The sequence below is a fragment of the Abrus precatorius genome, unplaced genomic scaffold (genome assembly GCF_003935025.1).
Source record: "Abrus precatorius isolate BTA unplaced genomic scaffold, Abrus_2018 Scaffold2, whole genome shotgun sequence".
In the NCBI taxonomy this organism is placed as follows: Eukaryota; Viridiplantae; Streptophyta; class Magnoliopsida; order Fabales; family Fabaceae; genus Abrus; species Abrus precatorius.
In genome coordinates, this window is record NW_020874362.1 from 25,193,199 (window position 1) to 25,213,510 (window position 20,312).

Here is a 20,312-nt window from a genome sequence, read left to right on the forward strand (position 1 = left end):
CCACAGAATATTAACAGATAAACTTAGATGATTAATCTCTAACTTTCTTTTAATTTAATCCTTTAATTTTTAATTATTTCATTTAATTCTTTTTTATCGTTTAACACGTTAATAATTTATATCAATAATTTATATCAGTTTTGTTTAACTCTGTTAGTGACAAAGTAATTTAACTTCATATTTAACTTAACGATATTTTATTTCAGTCATTTAACTTTTAAAAGTCTAAGATTTTTATCCTTCCGTTGATTTTTACTTTTTTAATTAAAAATTAATATTTTGTATTAAAAGGTGAAAAACTTAAATTTTTAGTCTTGAAAGTGAATCATAGACACTCCTAAAATTACTCCACATTATAAAAATAAACAACAAAAACTTTATCTTATTAAGTAGAACTAGTTACCTAAATTATATAATGTTATTAGGTTCAAATAAAAAACAAGTATTAATTAAATAAAAAAAAAGTCATTGAAACATTTTGCTTATCCTTTCTCTTATTCTTGCTTTCATATATTGTGTTCGTGTAATATATAGTACTAAGAATTCATACACATTTGAATTTTTGGATTAAAAAATTATCAAATAAATTTATATTCAAGAGAGAAGTAAAATTGTCTAATAAAAAGGTATCCATTAAATTCAAAATATTAAAGTTGATACAAAATTTCCCCTCTTTCTTATCTAAGAAATTTTTATGTTAATAGTTTTCATAAAGTACAAATTAGAGTAATTATTTAACTTGAGCAGTTTGTCTAGAGTAATTTAATTTTATTTAGTAGAGTTTTGGCACACTATATTGCTAATTTGTATTTTTTTTAGAAAAAAAAAGGAATATAAAAAATTGTTTCAATAATTTTTTTTACTTTTAAAATTAATGTAGAACAATTTTAATAAGTAAAAAAAAAGTAAATTTTTGTCATGTTAATATGTACTATTACATCAAACATTAATATATTATATTAGTATAGAATTTTAAAATCTATATTAATAATTTAATTTTTATTAAAAAAATATTATATTTAAAGTTGTTTTAGTATTTGAAACTTTGATTTACCAATAAATGACAATATATTTAGTAATAGTTTATTATTTTAGGTTTTATTCATTATAAAAATAAAAATAATACTTCTATCCCAAATTATCAAGTTCTCTTTCAGAGTGAATAATTATTTTCAAATTTTATATAATTTTAAATTCTAAAAGGTTTGAGATAGCCGATTCAGGCATACATATTACGAAATCAGTTCAGACAAAATTAATTTGCATGTTTAATTACAACAATTGAAACCAGCTTGCACTTCTCGACCATTAACTTTGTTCATCAATTCTGGTTTTTGAATGTTTAAAATTAATAGTATATGTGATATAATATATAATTTTTTTATATATACATATTTTAGAAACATATTTCCTAGAAATACTAATATATATTCCTTAGTTCATTTTTACGCGATAGAACAGAGTGGTGTTGGCTATCGCAATCTTACTCTGATGTCAATATACGGTGCAACAAGCAAATAATAATAATTTTCCCCTTCAAGTTGGAAAAAGTGAGAACATATACTTTAGTATATATTCAACTAGGTTCACCATAAACTACAAGAGATAACTTATACAAAAGTATATATCATGTTTTATATCAAATTTAATTAATATTATTTCTTTAAAGACCCATGTAATTAACATAGATTTTTAATTTAGTTATTTAATTTTTGTTTACATTCAAAAAACTTTCTCTAATTAATATTGCATAAAAATGTTTATATTTTTATATATTAATTTAATTTTTATTAGTGTATAAAATAGTATTTTTAAAAATTCATATATTTACGTGTATTCATGTAAAAGTACTTATATAATCAGTATAAAAAATAATAATTTTTTTTATAAATTTAAAATTATTAATAGATGACCTAGATATCCACTTATTGAGAGAAATATTCCAAAGTATAATTTTATCATTTTAAAAATAGAAACCTCGGACTCTTGAAGCTTCTGAAGGGGCATGCACTTGGAAAGGTCAACTTATCTTTACAAGTCATAGAATGAGATTTGTTTGAAGAATGGTGGAAATATAGCTATTCATTTAGTTGCTTTTAAGTGATAAAGAAAATGTCTATTTATTATTACTTTTAAATTAATTATCATTAAAAGATATTTTAATTTAAATCAAGAGTTAACAATTTTTTGCAGATATTAAATTTTATTAATTCAACTATTGAATTATATATAACATTTTTAAAATTATAAATATAAAATTTAAATAAATTAAATATTTATAAATATATAATTTTATAGTCTATATTTATTTATATTTAAAAATTTATATTATGTTAAAAAATTATTTAATTAAAAATTAAAGTGCTCAAATTTAATATTTATAATATCTATTAAATAAAGTAAGTTAATTAATATTTACTTTTGACTAATTTGATGAAGCAAGTTATTCTAATTTGTAACTTCTATTTTTATGCAGTTTTTTTTATTATTAGCTTTGAAAACTTGTTTTAAAAATATATTAATACAAATTACTTTTATTACATTATTGATATAAAAAATTATATTATCAATTGATTAAATAGTAATATAAATATCAATAAATAAATATTAGTATAAAAATTATTTATCCTATAAATAAATTTCACTTAAATTCTAAGCAAACATACTTTTTTATTTATCCAAAAAAATAATTAAAAATAATATTATTAAGAATCCATTTGGTGACCAAAATAAAGATAACATATCATATTTATTTTAATTAAATATTTATTAAGTTAAAAAGATAAGATTAATTTATCTTACTTTTTATCCTACCATATTGGACTAGTGTATTTATTAATTTGAGAAAATAGTTATATTAAAAAAAAGAAAGAAATGATAATAATTATTTTTCTCGTACTTTTAATTTATTCTATTAGCTCTTTCTCATCTCTCATCTCTCCTCTTTCCTCTTTATTTTTATATGTATTTAAAATATATTAAATTATTTTTATATATTTTTTAAATTAAAGAATAAATAAATTATACAGAATAAAAAATAAAAAATATAACTTTATTTAAGATAAAAAAGTAATTATACATATTTATATGATATTATTTTTTTTATTAAGTATATATTAAACATTATATACAATAAAAGCTTATTACAGTCTTATTCTATTCTACTCTTCTTCAAATATCACCTTTAAAAAAATATTATTGCTAAAAATGCAATTACATGTCATGAAACAAACATCACCTTAAAATACAATCTAACCGCCTATCAAAACAACTTAAAGTGGTGAAATGGCCAAAGTAAGCACAGCAAAATATATAATTTCCAGGCACCTTGTCTTGTGTGCTGCAAGTCACAACATATCCAAGTAGGTTGCATGTTAGGTAAAACACCATGTAGGAATTAAAGGGATAAGAACATATTAATTTATCATAATAGTAAGGATCAAAGAACTATAAAAGTGCAAATGTAGGTTAAAATAATATAGTTACTTTACGATAGCATCAGCACAAAATGACAGGCTCTACCTAGTTGGCCAATAAATTTAATTTCAATTAAAGCTGAACAAGTAGAAAGCCAACGATGCAAGGCAAACTATAAAAACACAGCTATATACTTAAATGAATCGAATTAATTATACATACATTAATATATAGTTGGAGTGACAATGACAATTATAGCTTAAGTGTGTAAAGATTTCATTTGCACTTAAATCCAATTATATTATTAAATAATATGATATGTTTATGTTTAAAAAATACACATTTTTTATTAAATTTAATTAATAAATCTTTCAACTAATTGTAGTAGATTATAATTTGATAAAAGTTAATTTGTTTACTTAATAATATGGTTATATCATGTTATTTAATAATACAAGAGGATTCAATTTTTGTTTTAATTTAATGAATTGAATTTGCCATGAAACACAAATTTGGTTGTCGTACATTTCTACTTAATTGGTTTTCTTAATGGGTCTACAGGAAAATACAATAAAAATTTATGTATAATAAGTTTTTATCAAAAATATATCTGAAAATTTAATGATATATTTAATTTTATGTATCTTTATACACATTAAAAGAATATGCTTAATAGGGTGTGGTTGTTAAATAATATATTTTATAATTTATTGTAGCAGTTGGCAAAGACTATATACCTGCTAAGTTGTAGGCCGTTCTCCATGCAATTATTGAACTAACATTCTGTAAGGCCCTGATGAATCAATCACTAAGGGGATCAATTGTTAAAGTTTAATAAATCACAATGACCTGCACAAATTTGGAAAATGTATATCAACGACAAAATCATACGATGATATAGTTTTGGGTGCTTGTGGTTTATCAAATGCATAAGTAATATTATAAGCAAGAATTATGTGAATAATACAAGTAACTATTAACCATTAATTCCAATAGTAAAATGAGCAATTGAAATGATAATGAAAAACAAAAATAAGCAAAACAGTTACAAACACATAATATATATGCTGAAAGAATTTCAATAATACGAAACACATTAATGTTTTGCAGATACTCCCTAGGTATATATCCAAATCCATCATATTATTCTTTAGCATGATAAATTATAATAGCAAAGTATATAACTAATATTAGTCATTTTCAGGGAGGCAATTCGAGGCCTTCCCATTATTCAACATGGGAAACTATTGGTAGAAGAAAAAGTCTCGTTTCCAATGAAAGATGCAGAAAATATTTGTTTATTTAAAGGATAGGTTCGAGTTTGAGCACGGTCATCTTGAAAGTGAGATTTGTATTAAGCTGATAACATCCCAAACAAATTAAAGCTTATAATATAGATTAAGTATTAATGAACTACGAATACAAAGTACAAATTTATTATCCTCATTTATGGATCACACAAACAAATTAGCAACTAATTATGTTGATTAAGGAAGCATGTGAATATGTCTGGAAACTTGAAGACATGTTGATGATGATTTCATGATGGAGATGAAAAAAAATGCGGTGAGCGTGGATCGAACACGCGACCTTCAGATCTTCAGTCTGACGCTCTCCCAACTGAGCTATCCCCGCAAGAAAGTGCACCAGCCGGGAATCGAACCCGGGTCTGTGCCGTGGCAGGGTACTATTCTACCACTAGACCACTGGTGCAATTTATTTGAAGAAATTTAAAAGTAATAAATAGCTATAAGACTTTAAGCACAAACCACTTTCAAATGGTCCATTAAGTCTGCTGTGTTTACTCTTTAGGGAGATAAATTTTATTCAGAAAACAACAAAGTTTACATAAAAATAAAAATCCGCCTATTTCTTTTTACTTCATAGACATCTTATATTTTATATACTTTTCAGTTTTATGCAATAAATTAAAATGTACAGAAGCTTAAGATAATTTATTTTTCTAATATTAAAAAACAATAATAAACTCAAGAGTAATTAAAGTAATAAGCAAGTCTCGTATAAAAAAAATGTAAATATAATTTATTATAAGACTAAAATACTTACAATATAATTATTGTCACCTTTTTCCTGAGCCCTTTTTTAGCTATTGTTTTGCTATAGGTGTTTCTGTATTTAGTAGAAAGAGTTATTTAGATTGAAAATTCAAGTTTACAAGTGATTACCAGTATAATACTTTTAGAAATATAAATAAATAAAATAAATTATGAAATATAATTATATTCATCTGTTTAATAGATAAAACTTAAATGATTGGCATTATTTTTCAATTAGTATTGTTATTTCATTTTAGTAAACATTGTCTTCATCGTGGTAATTGAAATCTCTACCACCATTACGATGATATATTGATTTTGATTAAAAAAACAACGTCAATAATGATATTATATGTAAGAGTTTTATTTGTATTTGAATTGACTTGAATGTGATAAATAAAATAATTATTTAATTCTAGTAAATTTAATTAATAATTTTTTTATTAATCTATTTACAGATAATATAAATTTGAGTTCAGTATATTTCATTTATTTTCTTTAGTATTATATTTCATAATTATATTCACCTATTAAATGATACAATTTATTAGTCAAACATGTAAATTAGGAAGAGAATAAGCTAAAAAAATATTTACTATCAAATAATATATCAAGTTTGATATTTTTTACTAAATATTCGTATAATTTTACAACACACGTTATGAATCATTCTTTTATAAGGTAAGTAAATAAAATATATTTTTCAACTAATCCTTTTCTACATATATCAATATGATTATCATTATGAAAAATTATAACATGAGAATTTTTTGCTAGTCAAATATTAAAAGACATAAAAATGCCTCTAGCTTAATGAACAGTAACTTGATAGAATAATTTTTTTAATATCATCTTATAGGTTTATTTAATATCAATTGAATTTTTAGATAACTAAAAAGTTAATTTATGATACTTTTAAATAAATTGTATTATTTTAAAAACACTAACAAAAATTATTTTACACTAACATCCAATCATAGATTGTCTTACCCCCATCCCCACCCCCCAAACAAGTAAGAATCGTTAATTTTTGTAATAATTAAAATAAAAATTATATTAATGATATATTTTAATTATCAATAATGTAAAAATTATTACACTACAATGCACTAAAATTAGTTTCTTACTTTATTTATTAAAATATAAGTAATATAAAATATTATGACATTATTAACAAATAGTTAATAAATAGCAATATAAAAATATATATTTTATAAATCTCTATGCCATACAGTTAGAATTTTAATATAAATAGGCTTTTATTTGTTCGGTGGGGAAATTGAGTTCACTTGCGTTATCTCATACTGGTCAAATCAACATTTCCTTGGCATAATTTGTTTTATTTGTTGACTTTTACTCCTTTAGACAATTATGATTCAGATATTTCTTCGAAGGAATAATGATAGTTCTTGTTGGATCCCACTTGTAGTTACATGATAGATCCCACGTGTCTGCAAGATAAAAAGTTGTAATTTTTCACCTCTTCATCTCTTTGATTGCACAGTGCACACTCTTCCTTTGATCACCGCCATATCTGTTGTTAGCGTTAGCATCTTCTTGAATGTTAATCTCTTCCATCTTCAATGTCTACCCTTTTCTTCTCTTTCCTTCTTCTCTTCACAAACCTTGTGCTTTTAAGCTCAGTTTCATCCATAGAGTTTGTATACAACACCAACTTCAACTCCACCAATACACTTCTCTATGCCAATGCCACCATTGAATCTTCCATTCTAACCCTCACCAACCGCTCCACCTTCAGTGTGGGACGTGCTTTCTACCCATCAAAGATTCCCACAAAATCTTCTACCTCTTCAACGCCTTTGGCATTCTCAACTTCCTTCATTTTCTCCATTGCTCCATTCAAAGACCTTCTACCTGGCCATGGTTTTGTCTTCATTTTGTCACCTTTTGCTGGCAGCACTGGCGTTAGTTCTGCTCAGCATCTTGGTCTCTTCAACTTGACAAACAACGGTAATCGCAACAACCATGTCTTTGGCATCGAGTTTGATGTGTTTGATAACCAAGAGTTCAATGATATCAATGATAATCATGTGGGTGTGGATATAAACTCTCTTTCTTCTTTTAGTTCACATTCTGCTGGATTTTGGGGTGGGAAAGATGATGATAAGTTTGAGGATTTGAAGCTAAATGATGGTGAGAACTATCAAGTGTGGATTGACTATTTAGGTTCTAGAGTTAATGTTACAATGGCTCGTGCAGGCCAAAAAAGGCCTCAGAAGCCTTTGATTAGTGAGTTTGTGGATCTTTCTGATGTTCTTTTGGATGAAATGTGCGTGGGATTTTGTGGGGCAACAGGGCAGCTTGTGGAGAGTCATAAGATTTTGGCTTGGAGCTTTAGTAACTCAAATCTTTCTATTGGTGATGCTTTGGTGACTACAAATTTGCCTTCATTTGTGCTTCCCAAAGGGACTGTTAGGAGGTCAAAAGGTTTCATTGTAGGGATCAGTGTAGGCTCTCTCTTTGTTATTTGGGGTGCTGTTATGATATTTGTGCTTTTTCTCAGACAAAAAAGGAGCCAAAGAAAGGAGGGAGAAGAAGAAATTGAAGATTGGGAATTGGAGTATTGGCCACGCCGTGTTAGGTATGAAGATATTTATGCTGCTACTGAAGGATTTTCAGACCAAAATGTAATTGGGTTTGGAGGGAATGGGAAAGTCTATAAAGGGCTTATGCAAGGAGCACAAGTTGCTGTGAAAAGAATTGCTTATGACAGTGAATATGGAATGAGAGAGTTTTTGTCTGAGATTTCAAGTTTAGGCAGATTGAAACATAGGAATGTGGTTCCATTGAGAGGTTGGTGTAAGAAAGAGAAAGGAAGCTTGATTTTAATCTATGATTATATGGATAATGGAAGTTTAGAAAAAAGATTATTTGATGGTGATAAGTGCACTACTTTTGGTTGGGAAGAGAGAATCAAGGTGCTAAAGGATGTGGCTGAAGGAATATTGTATTTGCATGAGGGTTGGGAGGTTAAGGTGTTGCATAGAGACATCAAAGCAAGCAATGTATTACTTGATAGGGATATGAATGCAAGGCTGGGGGATTTTGGACTAGCCAGAATGCACCATCATGAGCAGGTTGCTAACACCTCACAAGTGATTGGAACTGTTGGTTTCATGGCACCTGAACTTATTCAAACTGGGAGAGCCTCAACTCACACTGATGTATTCAGTTTTGGTGTGTTGGTTTTAGAGGTGGTGTGTGGAAGAAGACCAAATGACGAAAATAAGCCACCCTTGGTTGCATGGTTGTCGAAGCTAATGGAGAGAGAAGAAGAGTGTTCTGCTCTTGATGAAAGGTTAAAAGGGAGGGATGATTATAGCACTGATGAGGTTAAGAGGGCTCTTCAACTTGGTTTGTTGTGTACTCATCCTGACCCTCATGTTAGGCCAACTATGAGACAGGTTGTGAAGGTGTTGGAGGGAGAGAGTTTAGATATGAGCTTGCTTAACAAAATAAATTCAGCAGCTGCATATGCTGGGAACTTTGGGAACAACATTCACCCAACAATTGAGGAAATTTTCTCCTCTTACTGCTCTTTCACAACCCAATGTGGCATTGAGGGAAGATGAGTTTTCTTGAAAAATCACTTGACTACCGGTTCCTTGATACAGATGCAAAGTGTCTTACTATGAAATTTTGATTAACTGTGCCCCTGTGATAATTATTATCATTTCATTCCTTTAAACTGTATTGGTTGAATTGGTTGTATGAAAATGGCATTCTGTATATGGCTTAAGATTTTCTTCTATTTGATGTACATTGTACACACTACATAATAATAGACACCAATATAATTTTTTTTTTTTTAATTTCAAATATTATGGGCTGTATCCATGTGATTTTATTTGTAGGATTTATGCCTTTTATAATTGAATCATACAAGGAAGAACTCATATTGATATACTAATTTGCATACGTCTATTTCATTTGTTGCTCATGTTCTAATATACTAGAATTACAAAGACTCCATTCACACTAAGACCTTTTTCTTCATAGACCATGCTGTTTAACCCTATAGAATATCAATGATATCGGTTAATTCTTCTTTCTTCACCTCTTCCTTTTGCAACTTCTACAACAAAACTTTTAGAAACTTACCTTCTGGTTATGGGTTTACTTTTATTCCTCATTTTAGGAACATAATTGGCACCCACTCTGGAAATTAATAGGGACTCTTTTAATCGTTCTGGTTGAGGTAAGGTAATTTCCCCCAACAACTTTTGCTATTGAATTTGAAGGAATTCAATGAAGTAAGTGATAATCATGTGGGTGTTGACTTAATTATCTGATTTCATCATAATCTGAACCTGCTGGGTTGTTGGTTGGTAAAAATGGTGAAAAGCTTATGGTGTTTGAACTAGATAACGGTCATAACTATCAAGTACGGATAAGGATTTTGAATTCACAGTTTAGTGTTACTATGGCTCCAACAGGGAAAAACAGGCCTCACAACCCATTAAGGAAAAAGAGACCTTTGATTAGTGGGCCAGTTAACCATCCTAGTTGACCAGGAAAAAAAAAAACCATCCTAGGATATTGTTGGATGAAATGTATTTGGGGTTTTCTGGAACAACAGAGAGAATGATGAACATTTCAGAGCATTTTTTCAATTGGGCGATGCTATGTTAACCAAAATTTTGTCTTTGAATGTCCGGCCTAAGAGATGGATATTTATAGATTCTTGATACGAGAGAAACATACAAGGAAAAAAGAAAGAAAGTGATTTTTTTATATTGAATAATTAATCATCTCTCTCTAAAATCGTGAGTACCCATATCTATTTACGTGTGTGTGTGTATATATAAACACCCAACTTAACAATACCTTTAATCAAATGAGAAAAAATAGAAGGAACGAAAAATAATGAAAATAGAAGGTAGCTGCAATATGTGAAAAGAAAAATGTAATTTATACAAAAGATTTGTACAATTTTTGTTTACAATTTAGAGAATAGAAAGAGAGAAAGAATGAGTGATGTAATAAAAAACAAAAAATATTATTGTAGAAATTTGTTGTAAAAATATTGTAACAAAAGAAAGCATGGACATCAATGAAAAACTGAAAAAAAAAATAGTTATCTTTACTTTTTCAACAAAGATGGTGAAACTACTCGGTTGATATGCACACTTTGTTTTTCCTCTCTCATTAACATCACAAGCTTTCATTGGAGGGTAATTTAGTGCTATATGTCATTGGTTGATTATTAAACTTTGATGTTTTTCATTTTCTAAGGACCACAAAAAGAATACCCTAAAAAATAACAAAAGAAAACGTGCATTTTTCTAAATATAGGTGTAAGGATAAATGACGCTAATGTGAAGAGAGATCAACATAATTATAGGGACATAAAAGCAGGAAAAGTGATGTTTGACAAGGACATGAATGAAGGCAAGATTTGGAGATTTTAGGGTAGCCAAGGCTGCATCACATGGGACAACTGTTTGACAGTCTAACACAACTATAGTGACAAGGACTCAAAGGGCATGTAGCTCAAGGACTTGTGCCCTGTTTGTTTTGCCATTTTCCAAGAACATTATTTTCCTAGTGGAGATTTTTGTTTAGATAATCTTGCATAAAATAAAATAAAGGGTTATGTTTTTTTGACACAACCTCCAAAGCTTGTTCATCGATGGTGATTATTTTTAACTTTGAAAAAAAGTGTTTCTTGTTTATATACAAATAGGCACTAGATCCAATTGGCTACCATGAAATGCAACTCTTGTTTAATTTTGAAATATTAATTTTAGAATTGATATGTGTGAGAGAACTCATTCTAGCAAATAAGTTACAAGTGATTAACAAGATATTGTCCCTTTGTGGATAGTGACTAATTGTATTGTCCCCTTGATGAGTGCTTTGATTAACTTTGAGCTTTGACGAGTGCTTCAAGGTTCAAAGTTTACACATCATTGACATTGAGAAAGGAGTTAGAGTACATTGTTTAAGTTTGTTATGTGGAACATCAATCCCTGGCAAGGTTGTCAAGTCCTATCTTGTTGAGTATTTTTCAACTAAATTATGAATAATTTTTCTTAACATTTATTATAATTTTTAATAAAATTTATTATTTATATTGTGTCTTTAATCAGCTTGAAATCAATCGAATCATAAATTATAAATTACAAGATTTAGACACAATGGAATTAAAACAGCTTGAAATCTCATACTAGAAGTTCAAGAAACAAAAGTTGTACAATGATAAAAGAGCGCGTGTTCAATGCTCCTTCCGTTCATTTTAATTTTATATATATACACACACACACACAAACAAAGCATTTAATAGTTTGAGCTTGTCTGACTTTTCAATTTCTTTGATGAGAATTGGTAAACGAAAAAGGAAAAAAAAATCGGTAAATCGTGTGATTTATATTGGTGATATGAAATAGCATTAATTCATTCTTATACCCTACAATGTATAATCGTATTGAACCAGTCAACAATGAGGCACGTAATGGAGGGGATAAAATCAACCATATGTGTTCTAGAAGTGCTACTAATTCTCAAACCCAAGTTTTCTTAAGGCTTGTTTGTTTTACAATTTAAAAAATTGATTCTCACATTTTCCATTAAAAATGCACGTTCCATAAAAATATGAGTTAAATTGATTTATGCACATCTCAATTATATTCCATAACTTAAAATATCAAAATCAATTATTGGAATGGTTCCAAAGCTTTGAGCAATTATCCCTCTCAACTTCATGGGATATATTTATTATTTATTTGCTTGGTAATTTTAGTAGTTAGGAAAATAAATGTAGCACCAAAGAACATAAATCAGGTTGCTTGAAAAAGTCTATAGCTGAAACATTAAGACTGGAAAGAACATAACAAATTAAATTGCTTATATATATAAGGCTGAAACATGAAAAGTTGAAGAAACATGAATTTCTTCTGAGAACCTGAAATTTACATTATATATATGCTACACTAAGAGTGAATGCACTCTCTTTCTCTCCCCACTTTTTTCCCTCCTTAGTGTTGAGATAAATAAATGTTGCCATAAAAATATGTAAGTAGAAGAACAATAAGAAATAGTTATGTAATTCGACTACTTTCTCCGTGCACGAACTTTCTCCCCTCTTCCTCTTGATTTGTCAATTCTTGCTCTTCTTGAAAACTCTTGAATCTTTCGATCGTGCTCTCTGAGCATCTGATCCATGTTGCTTGAAGAAACCATTAACGGACCAGAGAGGTATATCTTGTTTCCCATGGATCCTCGCCCGTCCTGAAATAATTCCACACATCAATATTCAAGATTCAGCAAGAGTCAAGCCAAAAAATACATAAACAAATAAATAAAATCGCTTTGCCACGGTGCTTAGTTGTCAAATATTTATTGATTGTTGATTCAAACTATAAAAGTTTGGAATTTGGACTCCATTTATTATAAACAATGACCTATAAACGTTACATGCACCTAAAGGGTACCTCTAAGTACTTAAAAAGTACCCCAACTTGAGAGTTTTATAAAAAGGAGAATGAATTTGTAGAAAATTGTCACCGTTTAGGGAAATAAAAGACTATCTTTTGACATTATTAATGGGATTTAGATTCCCTCTTGTTCTTACATAATAGGAGTGTCCTGTTAGAGAGATAAAGATATAGATAGTTCTGAATATAACTAATAGACTTTATAAGCCATCAAGGTAGGTCCTTAGTCCCTACTCAATAAAACTTGGGTCAATCTCTCACCAATAGAATGATCTGATCATGTAATAGGAGATAATCCAAATCCTTATTGATGCATAAAGAATACTTCAACGTCAAAATATTTAGAATTTTATATAGCAAAAGCAAGATTAAAAATAATAATGACAACAACAACTAACCGGGGTTGATTTTTCAGCTGGGACCCTTCTATTTTCAATTTGATTCAGGTCAACAATCCGTTTTTGATCCAGTCTTCGTCTTGACTCTGATCCATAAGCTGATTCCCCTGATTTTCGTACTTCAATTGGTTTTCTGTGGTGTAAGTGAACAAGTTTGTTATCGTCTTGATCTTCAGATAACAAAGTCCTAGATGCCACTAGTCCAGAAAGTTTTGATAGGTTCCCTCTGTTTGGAACAGGAGGCCCATCATCAACGTCCTTCCCACTCTTTGCCCAGCCAGAACCAGGAACCAATGGGCCTGAATGTGAAGGCCTCTTATAGAGATGCCCAGAGTAATTAGTTTCCATTTCTTTAACATCTTGTGAGTGCTTGGGTGGGAAAACCAGAACCCCAGATACAGGTCCCCTATGAGGATTGTACAAATCACTTCGGTTCCTTGAGATGGAATAACGTTGTCCATGCTGCATCAGACATCAATAAGATGAGCTGAGTAGAAAAAGAGATAAAATAAAAGAGGAGGGTTGCACTAGAATACTTAAAAAAATTAATATATAAGGTTTCATTGTTGTAAAGCATGATTGCAATTTTGCAAAAAGTTATGCTTGCAGTAAGCAATAGGCACACAATGCTACATTTTATTTTATTTTATTTTTTGGTATTAGAACTGATGTGTTATCATAACCCAAACTGTTTCAAAGCCATGGATTCTGTTCTTTGCCTCATAGTTATAAAAGGGCATGTGCCACTAAACAAAGAACTGATAAGCAGACGCATAACATGATCAAATCCATTGGCTGATGGTAATAATAACTGGTAATCATCAAACTAACAACTTTCTTTGTATTTCATAACAATTCAATGCATGCCTAAAAATGCTGAACAATCTCCAAGCTGAATCAAGAGACAATTCAAATTATAAAAAACTTCCTTTTCTTTTCCCATAGTTTCATGGTTAGTATACCAAACAGAATTTACACGACATCCCAAGGTATCTCAATAGAGGAGAGGCATAAAAAAAATTGAAACTTGTCTGGATTACCTGTATTGATAAGCCTGAGTCAGAATTGTCTCTTGCTGTGACATTGGCCCTAGGTCCCTTTTCTTGTCTAACTCCTGACACAATTTTTTGCTCCCTACTTCCAACAGCTCCTTGCCTAAGACAGTAAAGTGAATAACAAATTAATAATCCATTAGACATCATTTTAATTACACAGATATTGTTCAGGTTAAGCCATCTAATTCTCATTCCTAATAACAGATTTCATTCTAGAGACTGAAGCCACTATCCTAATACTAATTACTAAAAATGTATATAATTGTTTTGGCCTCAGCATATATAGAATTGACCTATATCAGTACCTTCTAGTTGCTTCATCCCGTAATTTAGCATCAATCTCCTTGCTGGGAGGATAGTTAGGTAAACTTGATGGATCACAAGGCAGAGGCTCTGATGTAAAGAACTGCCAATAAATTGGGAAAATTTCAGAATGGAATCACATGCCTATTAGGCGGTTAGAAAGCAAAAAGGTTCCTAAAATATCATGTTTGACTATATTCTATGAGAAATTTGATTATTATTTCCTACTTCATCAAAAAGGAATACAGTGACAAATATATCTCTTGATTTTCTTTATTAGTTATCTGACTTCATGATTTCATTATCTGCCTTGTATTGAAGGCAATAAGATGCTGTTTAATCACAGAAAGGAAAAAAGAAAAAGAACAAAATGCAGAACAGTATGACTTTTAAAGTGTAAAAGAAGATATATTTGCAATTACATGTAAAAGAAAAAACAACAAAAGTTTTCCCATTAAGCAGAGTAGAAAACATATATCAAATTATCAATCAATTCAATGCCATTAGACTCTATAAACATGTAAAGAAAGAAAATTAAAATAGAAATCATTTTAAAATAACTAACCTGCAGAGTACTCATTTTAGCAGGTGATCATGGAAAACAACATTTAGAATTAGGAACTTATATTAACACATCACTGCAATATCTTATCAAAATGCTTGCAATTAGATATTTCCAATGTCAGGAAATCCCTATACCTCACTTTTCAGAGCAGCTGCTGCAGTCCCTCGATGTGCAGGCTCCACAGAAAGTAGGGTCTCTATAAGCTTTACTGCAGTAGATGAGTATTCCTTAAATGTCTCCGCAACACATCGCCTATAATGGTGTGGAGGCCTGAATACGGTTGAATGTGACAACCGCAATTTTAGCCAATAGTCTTCAGATGGTGAGCCACAAAGTTTAAAAATCCGATGCAACTGCTCAACCTACAAGGAACTAAAATTAACCTTAAGATACATTGTACATACCTATATTAACACAGTATACTAGTATTAGTATCAATTTATAGAATCAGGACCCACCACCTAGACATGCATACATGAGTTTGGAAACTGAAATTGAGCACAAGTGGAGTCCAGTAATTATTTAACCATAAATTAAGGTAAAAGAAGCACAGATGAAGAGAATTCACCCAGTAAAAGGGATAGCAATTTAATATAGAGAAATAATATCATTTTAATCATGTAACTGCAGTACAAAAAAAATAAGTTCCTTTTTAATTCTTGTCGTAAGAAATTTCTACAGACATTAACTATTGAATTCCCATAAATATCTTATATCATCAAAGCCAAATAGGACAGCATTTATGGTGACAAAATGATGGAAACTATATTCATAAACTCTAAGTCTCATACCTCTGTTTTTCCTGGCAAAATTGGCCTGCCAGTATATAGCTCCCCAAGTATGCAACCAGTGCTCCACAAATCCACTGCAACCCCATAATGATTTGCTCCAAGTAAAAGCTCTGGTGGTCTATACCACAGAGTTACAACACGGCTCGTCAATGGAACACTGTGGTGGGGGTCAAAAAAACTTGCCAAACCAAAATCGGCAATCTTTAAGATACCATTATTGTCAATGAGAAGATTTGAGCCCTTTATGTCACGGTGGAGGACACCATAACTATGACAATGATCCAATCCACTAAGAAGTTGCTGCATGTAGCATTTCAGCTAACATACAAAAAATATTGTCATTTCGGGAGTTTTCTTATTGAAAAACAAGTACAAAGTAACATAGTTTCTTATTAAAGTTCAAATAAGGACAAGAATCGCAACCCAATGTAAAACATATGAGTATGACTGAGTAAATGGAAAGAAATCATCACTACCTGTGGTTCAGAGAACTTGATGTCAGGATTTGACGCAAGTCCTGTAAGATCATGTTCCATATACTCAAAGACAAGATATAAGCTGCGAGATGTCTCAGACGTTATCAACCCCTCCAACTTTATAATATTTGGATGGTCAAGCCTACGCAGAACATGGATTTCCCTTGCCATAAACTTGACACTCTCAGGATCAAGATTATCAAAACGCACCCTCTTCAATGCAACAAACTTTTGGTGAGTCACATCGCGTGCCTTATAAACAGTACTGTAAGTTCCTTGCCCAATCTGCATAATAGAATGCCATCAATTTATTCATTTAAAACAAATATAAGAACTTTATACTCACAAAAACAAGACATAATTAAGCCAGCCTAACTGGAATTATCTTTTCTTTACAAAAGTAAGAATGAAATTAACCAAATCTTCAAATAAAAAGCATTGCAGGAAAAAGTGCAAAATGAATTATACACAAAATCTGGTCACCCAGCTTCTATATTGTACAAAATCAAACTTCATTGAGTCTTTTCATTTCTTCGTGAGAAATCAGGTGCCAGTAAAGTGGATACTAGCCAACATCAATACTCATCTATTTTTCATTTTAAAACAGCCACATGACTTCCACAGGAAACATTCTCAGGTTATAAAGTTGAGTAATTCTGAAATGATAATATTACACTATCACCACTGTTTTCCACTCAGCACAATTTGGTTCATAAACTTTAAGCACAAAATGCACAATAAGTGCAGTATCTTTGACATGGTAAGTGTCAAAAGAATTTTTATAAGAATTACATGACAGTTTAATTACAATAAAAATAAACACAAACAGACCAGACAAGGCAGTAACTTACTTTATGTAACCTCTCAAAAGTATTTGCACTCCGCGGTATCCATCCCTTAATAGCTTCACCAGCAACAGAAGAAAGCCACGCAGGCCATCCTGCCGCAACTTGTTCTCCTTCTGTAGCCTTTGGAACCCTTGCAAGGCCCATATGATCAACAACAGTCAATTCAGGCTTCTCTATTTTCTTCTTCCCATTTTGATCATCATACAACAGCACTGATCCATTGACCTTCTTGTCAACTAATGAAGCCTTCACATCACCACCGTCTAATAACAAATCTTTAACCCCACCCCCTTCAACCCTCTTGGTTGAACTCAACCTCAAAACATTCAACTCTGAAGGCCTTGTGCTATATGCTTGCAATTTGTTTGTCACACCTTCTTTGCTGTCTTCTACAGCTGAACTCTTGGAACATATGCAACCCATGTTGGAGCAGAAAGATTAAAGATATTACTTCAACTCTGTGATAATATTGTCCTTCTAGAACTAGGATCACCAATTCACCATTCACCACCAACACATCTTCTTCTAACAACTCCACCAAAACTCATAAACAATCAAAAAAAGCAAAGATGGGAACTTTTCTTCATAAAACTATACCCAATTCCATCTCATAACATACTCTCAAAATGGAAGATTCCAAACTGACCCAAATCTAAAGCAGTAAACTTGAACCAAACACGCAATTCACAATCCACCAACAGCACCACTATACCAACAATCGTTAACTGTCACAGAGGAAACATTTTTCAATAAAGGAGAGGAAATTGAACCAAAAAAATAAAAGTCTCGGATGAAGATGATAACACTGAAAGATTAACTATTATAAATCATGGAATCGATTAAAAAGGAAAAACACTTGAATTAAGCTAAGGGTGAAAATGGGATCAGAAGCTTAACAGGAAAGAGAAAAGTGAGGTGGGTAAGGCTGAAAGTTCAACGCGTATTCAGACATTAAAAAGAACATTATCATCAGCTTAGACAACAACCTTAGACGGCTTTTGCCGGCTAGGCTCAGTCAAAAGACTCCACTTTCTCTCTCACACACACATACACTTTCGCTCTATCTATCTCTCTCTCTTTCTCTAGTGCATGATTCCATATAGTGTGACTCTCTCTCCCTCCACCATGTTCCTTCTGTCAAAGAACGATTGGTGTTGATTTTGTGTTCAAAGCTTCAAAGTTGGTCGTTGAGTTCTGTTTGGAATATGAATGCTCAGCATTAAACGCGTTTTTAATTTTTCTATAATATTTTTATTCAAACTTTTTCTTTCTTTCTTTTTTTTCCATTCTCAGTCACAGGGCAATAGTGCCATTATCTTTTTTAAATTAAAGTCATTCCTTATTGTTCGGTGTGTGGGATACGAAGGATTCCATCTCTATCTGTTAAAATCAATTTGGTATATCTTAGTCTTAAGTTTAAGAATAATTTATTTTGTAAGAGAACTATCTCAACAATATATTAATGATTTTCTAATATATATTTATAAAAAATAATAAATATTACTTTTTATTAAAATTATAACATAAAATGAATTAAATTTTGCCATATTTTATAATTTTAATAAAAATCATACATAAATTTTTCTTATGTATTTTTAGACATATATTAAAAAATAATATATTAATTAATGAGCATATTTATTATTTAGATGCTTTTTATTGTTTATAAAAATAGTATATATCTATTCTTTTTAATAATTTCTATTTTGTTGTTTGATGTCTTTATATAAATATTTTATTTGTATTCCATTTTTTTCTTTTTTATTATTCAGAATGTTCTTATTGACAAATCACACAAGAAAAAAGAAAGGATTAAAAAACTTCTTTGAATTTTCCAACTTAAATAATTATGAGATTATAATTACCAAATTAAAGGTGTCTTTGATTCGTTGTTTTAGGAAGCAGCAAATTAAGGTTTTTAATTTGTTTGGTCATTTATTTGTGGTGATTAATGTCATGAATTGTTTCCTACCTTTTTTTTTTTAATTAACTCTCTCTATCATAGTTAATAGAGTTCTATTTTTGCTAATCGAGGTCATCTTTTGAATCAAAAACTGTATTCAAGCGTAAAAGACAGATTACCTTTCTAAAAGAAAGATGATTTGAACATAAAAGTACTGAATAATATAGATTTAAAAATCCATAATTTACAAGTTTTGAGTCAAAAGACTTATAAAATATAACAATCTAAATACTTAATTTATAATCAATAATCTCATACTTATGTTTCTGTCGAAAAGTCATGGCTATGTGATTGTGAACCAAAACAATCTCTCAAATTATTACTGAACAATTATTGATGAATTTGCTTCAGTATGTGTTTAGGATCTGTCTTCCCTTATACCCCCCAAAGTTTCTAAAATTTAATGTTTGGATTCAAATAATGAAAATAAAATTGTACCCAAAAACCACATCGAAGAATTGTAGCTCAATTGACACTGACATTCTGTTTAATGTTTGGAATTAATTGAAATATCCACGGAATGGAATTCACAAAAATATAATAAAATAGTTATTATCGACTATACTTTAATACTTTATGCTTAATATTAATTCATTTATCAATTATGAAATTGTAATTATTTTTACGAACTTTAAAGGAAAGTGGGGAGCTAACTTTTTAATTACATTTTGCAGCGAATGATTTGTTTAAATTTCCTTTGGTTTAAAGCATGGCATAATTAATTTATATTAAAAATACAATTTTTTTTTAAACTTTAACACCTTGTTTAGATGAAACTTAAGACGACGAGAAAAATATAGGAGATAAAAAAACAGAGTAAAAATATAAAAGTTTGGATATACGAATATATGAAAAAAAAAATTCTATTTGTTTACATTAGTAATAGAAAATAACAAATAAATTATTTTAAAAACTACATTAATTAAAACTTAATTCAAACCAAAAATTAAAATTTGTACTCTATTATTTATCTCTATATTAA

General features: G+C 29.7%; 2 protein-coding genes and 2 non-coding genes across 5 annotated transcripts; 1 reads left to right on the plus strand and 3 right to left on the minus strand.

The window, feature by feature from the left end:
- Positions 1-4,979: 4,979 nt before the first annotated feature.
- TRNAF-GAA lies at positions 4,980-5,052 on the minus strand. Its single transcript has one exon. It is a non-coding gene; the product is annotated as a tRNA-Phe (tRNA).
- A 7-nt stretch (positions 5,053-5,059) lies between these two features.
- On the minus strand, positions 5,060-5,130 carry TRNAG-GCC. Its single transcript has one exon. It is a non-coding gene; the product is annotated as a tRNA-Gly (tRNA).
- Positions 5,131-7,020: 1,890 nt separating this feature from the next.
- On the plus strand, positions 7,021-10,742 carry LOC113858487 (probable L-type lectin-domain containing receptor kinase VII.2). Its single transcript, XM_027491168.1, has one exon. The coding sequence runs from the start codon at positions 7,058-7,060 to the stop codon at positions 9,065-9,067; it is 2,010 nt and encodes a 669-aa protein (XP_027346969.1). The 5' UTR covers positions 7,021-7,057; the 3' UTR covers positions 9,068-10,742.
- A 1,574-nt stretch (positions 10,743-12,316) lies between these two features.
- Positions 12,317-18,680, minus strand: LOC113857416 (probable serine/threonine-protein kinase At1g54610). Of its 2 annotated transcripts, none has more exons than XM_027489276.1 (9): positions 18,354-18,680; positions 17,371-18,092; positions 16,520-16,804; positions 16,044-16,361; positions 15,387-15,614; positions 14,690-14,790; positions 14,370-14,484; positions 13,330-13,791; positions 12,317-12,725 (listed from the first exon to the last, which is right to left on the minus strand). In XM_027489276.1, exons 2-9 carry the CDS (start codon positions 17,788-17,790, stop codon positions 12,549-12,551), a joined length of 2,106 nt encoding a protein of 701 aa, XP_027345077.1. In that variant the 5' UTR covers positions 17,791-18,092; positions 18,354-18,680; the 3' UTR covers positions 12,317-12,548. The 2 variants fall into 2 exon arrangements, with proteins under 2 accessions (XP_027345077.1, XP_027345078.1); XM_027489277.1 differs by having other exon boundaries at positions 12,322-12,725; positions 18,265-18,543.
- Between the last annotated feature and the right edge of the window lie 1,632 nt (positions 18,681-20,312).

Bases quoted from the DNA above. Each gene is read 5' to 3' on its own strand.
- LOC113858487 (XM_027491168.1), top strand. From the start codon at position 7,058: ATGTCTACCCTTTTCTTCTCTTTCCTTCTTCTCTTCACAAACCTTGTG.
- LOC113857416 (XM_027489276.1), bottom strand. From the start codon at position 17,790: ATGGGTTGCATATGTTCCAAGAGTTCAGCTGTAGAAGACAGCAAAGAA. The intron at 13,792-14,369 runs GTAATCCAGACA...TGTCTGATGCAG, and splicing joins ACTCAGGCTTATCAATACAG to CATGGACAACGTTATTCCAT. The intron at 12,726-13,329 runs GTTAGTTGTTGT...GAATTATTTCAG, and splicing joins CAGCTGAAAAATCAACCCCG to GACGGGCGAGGATCCATGGG.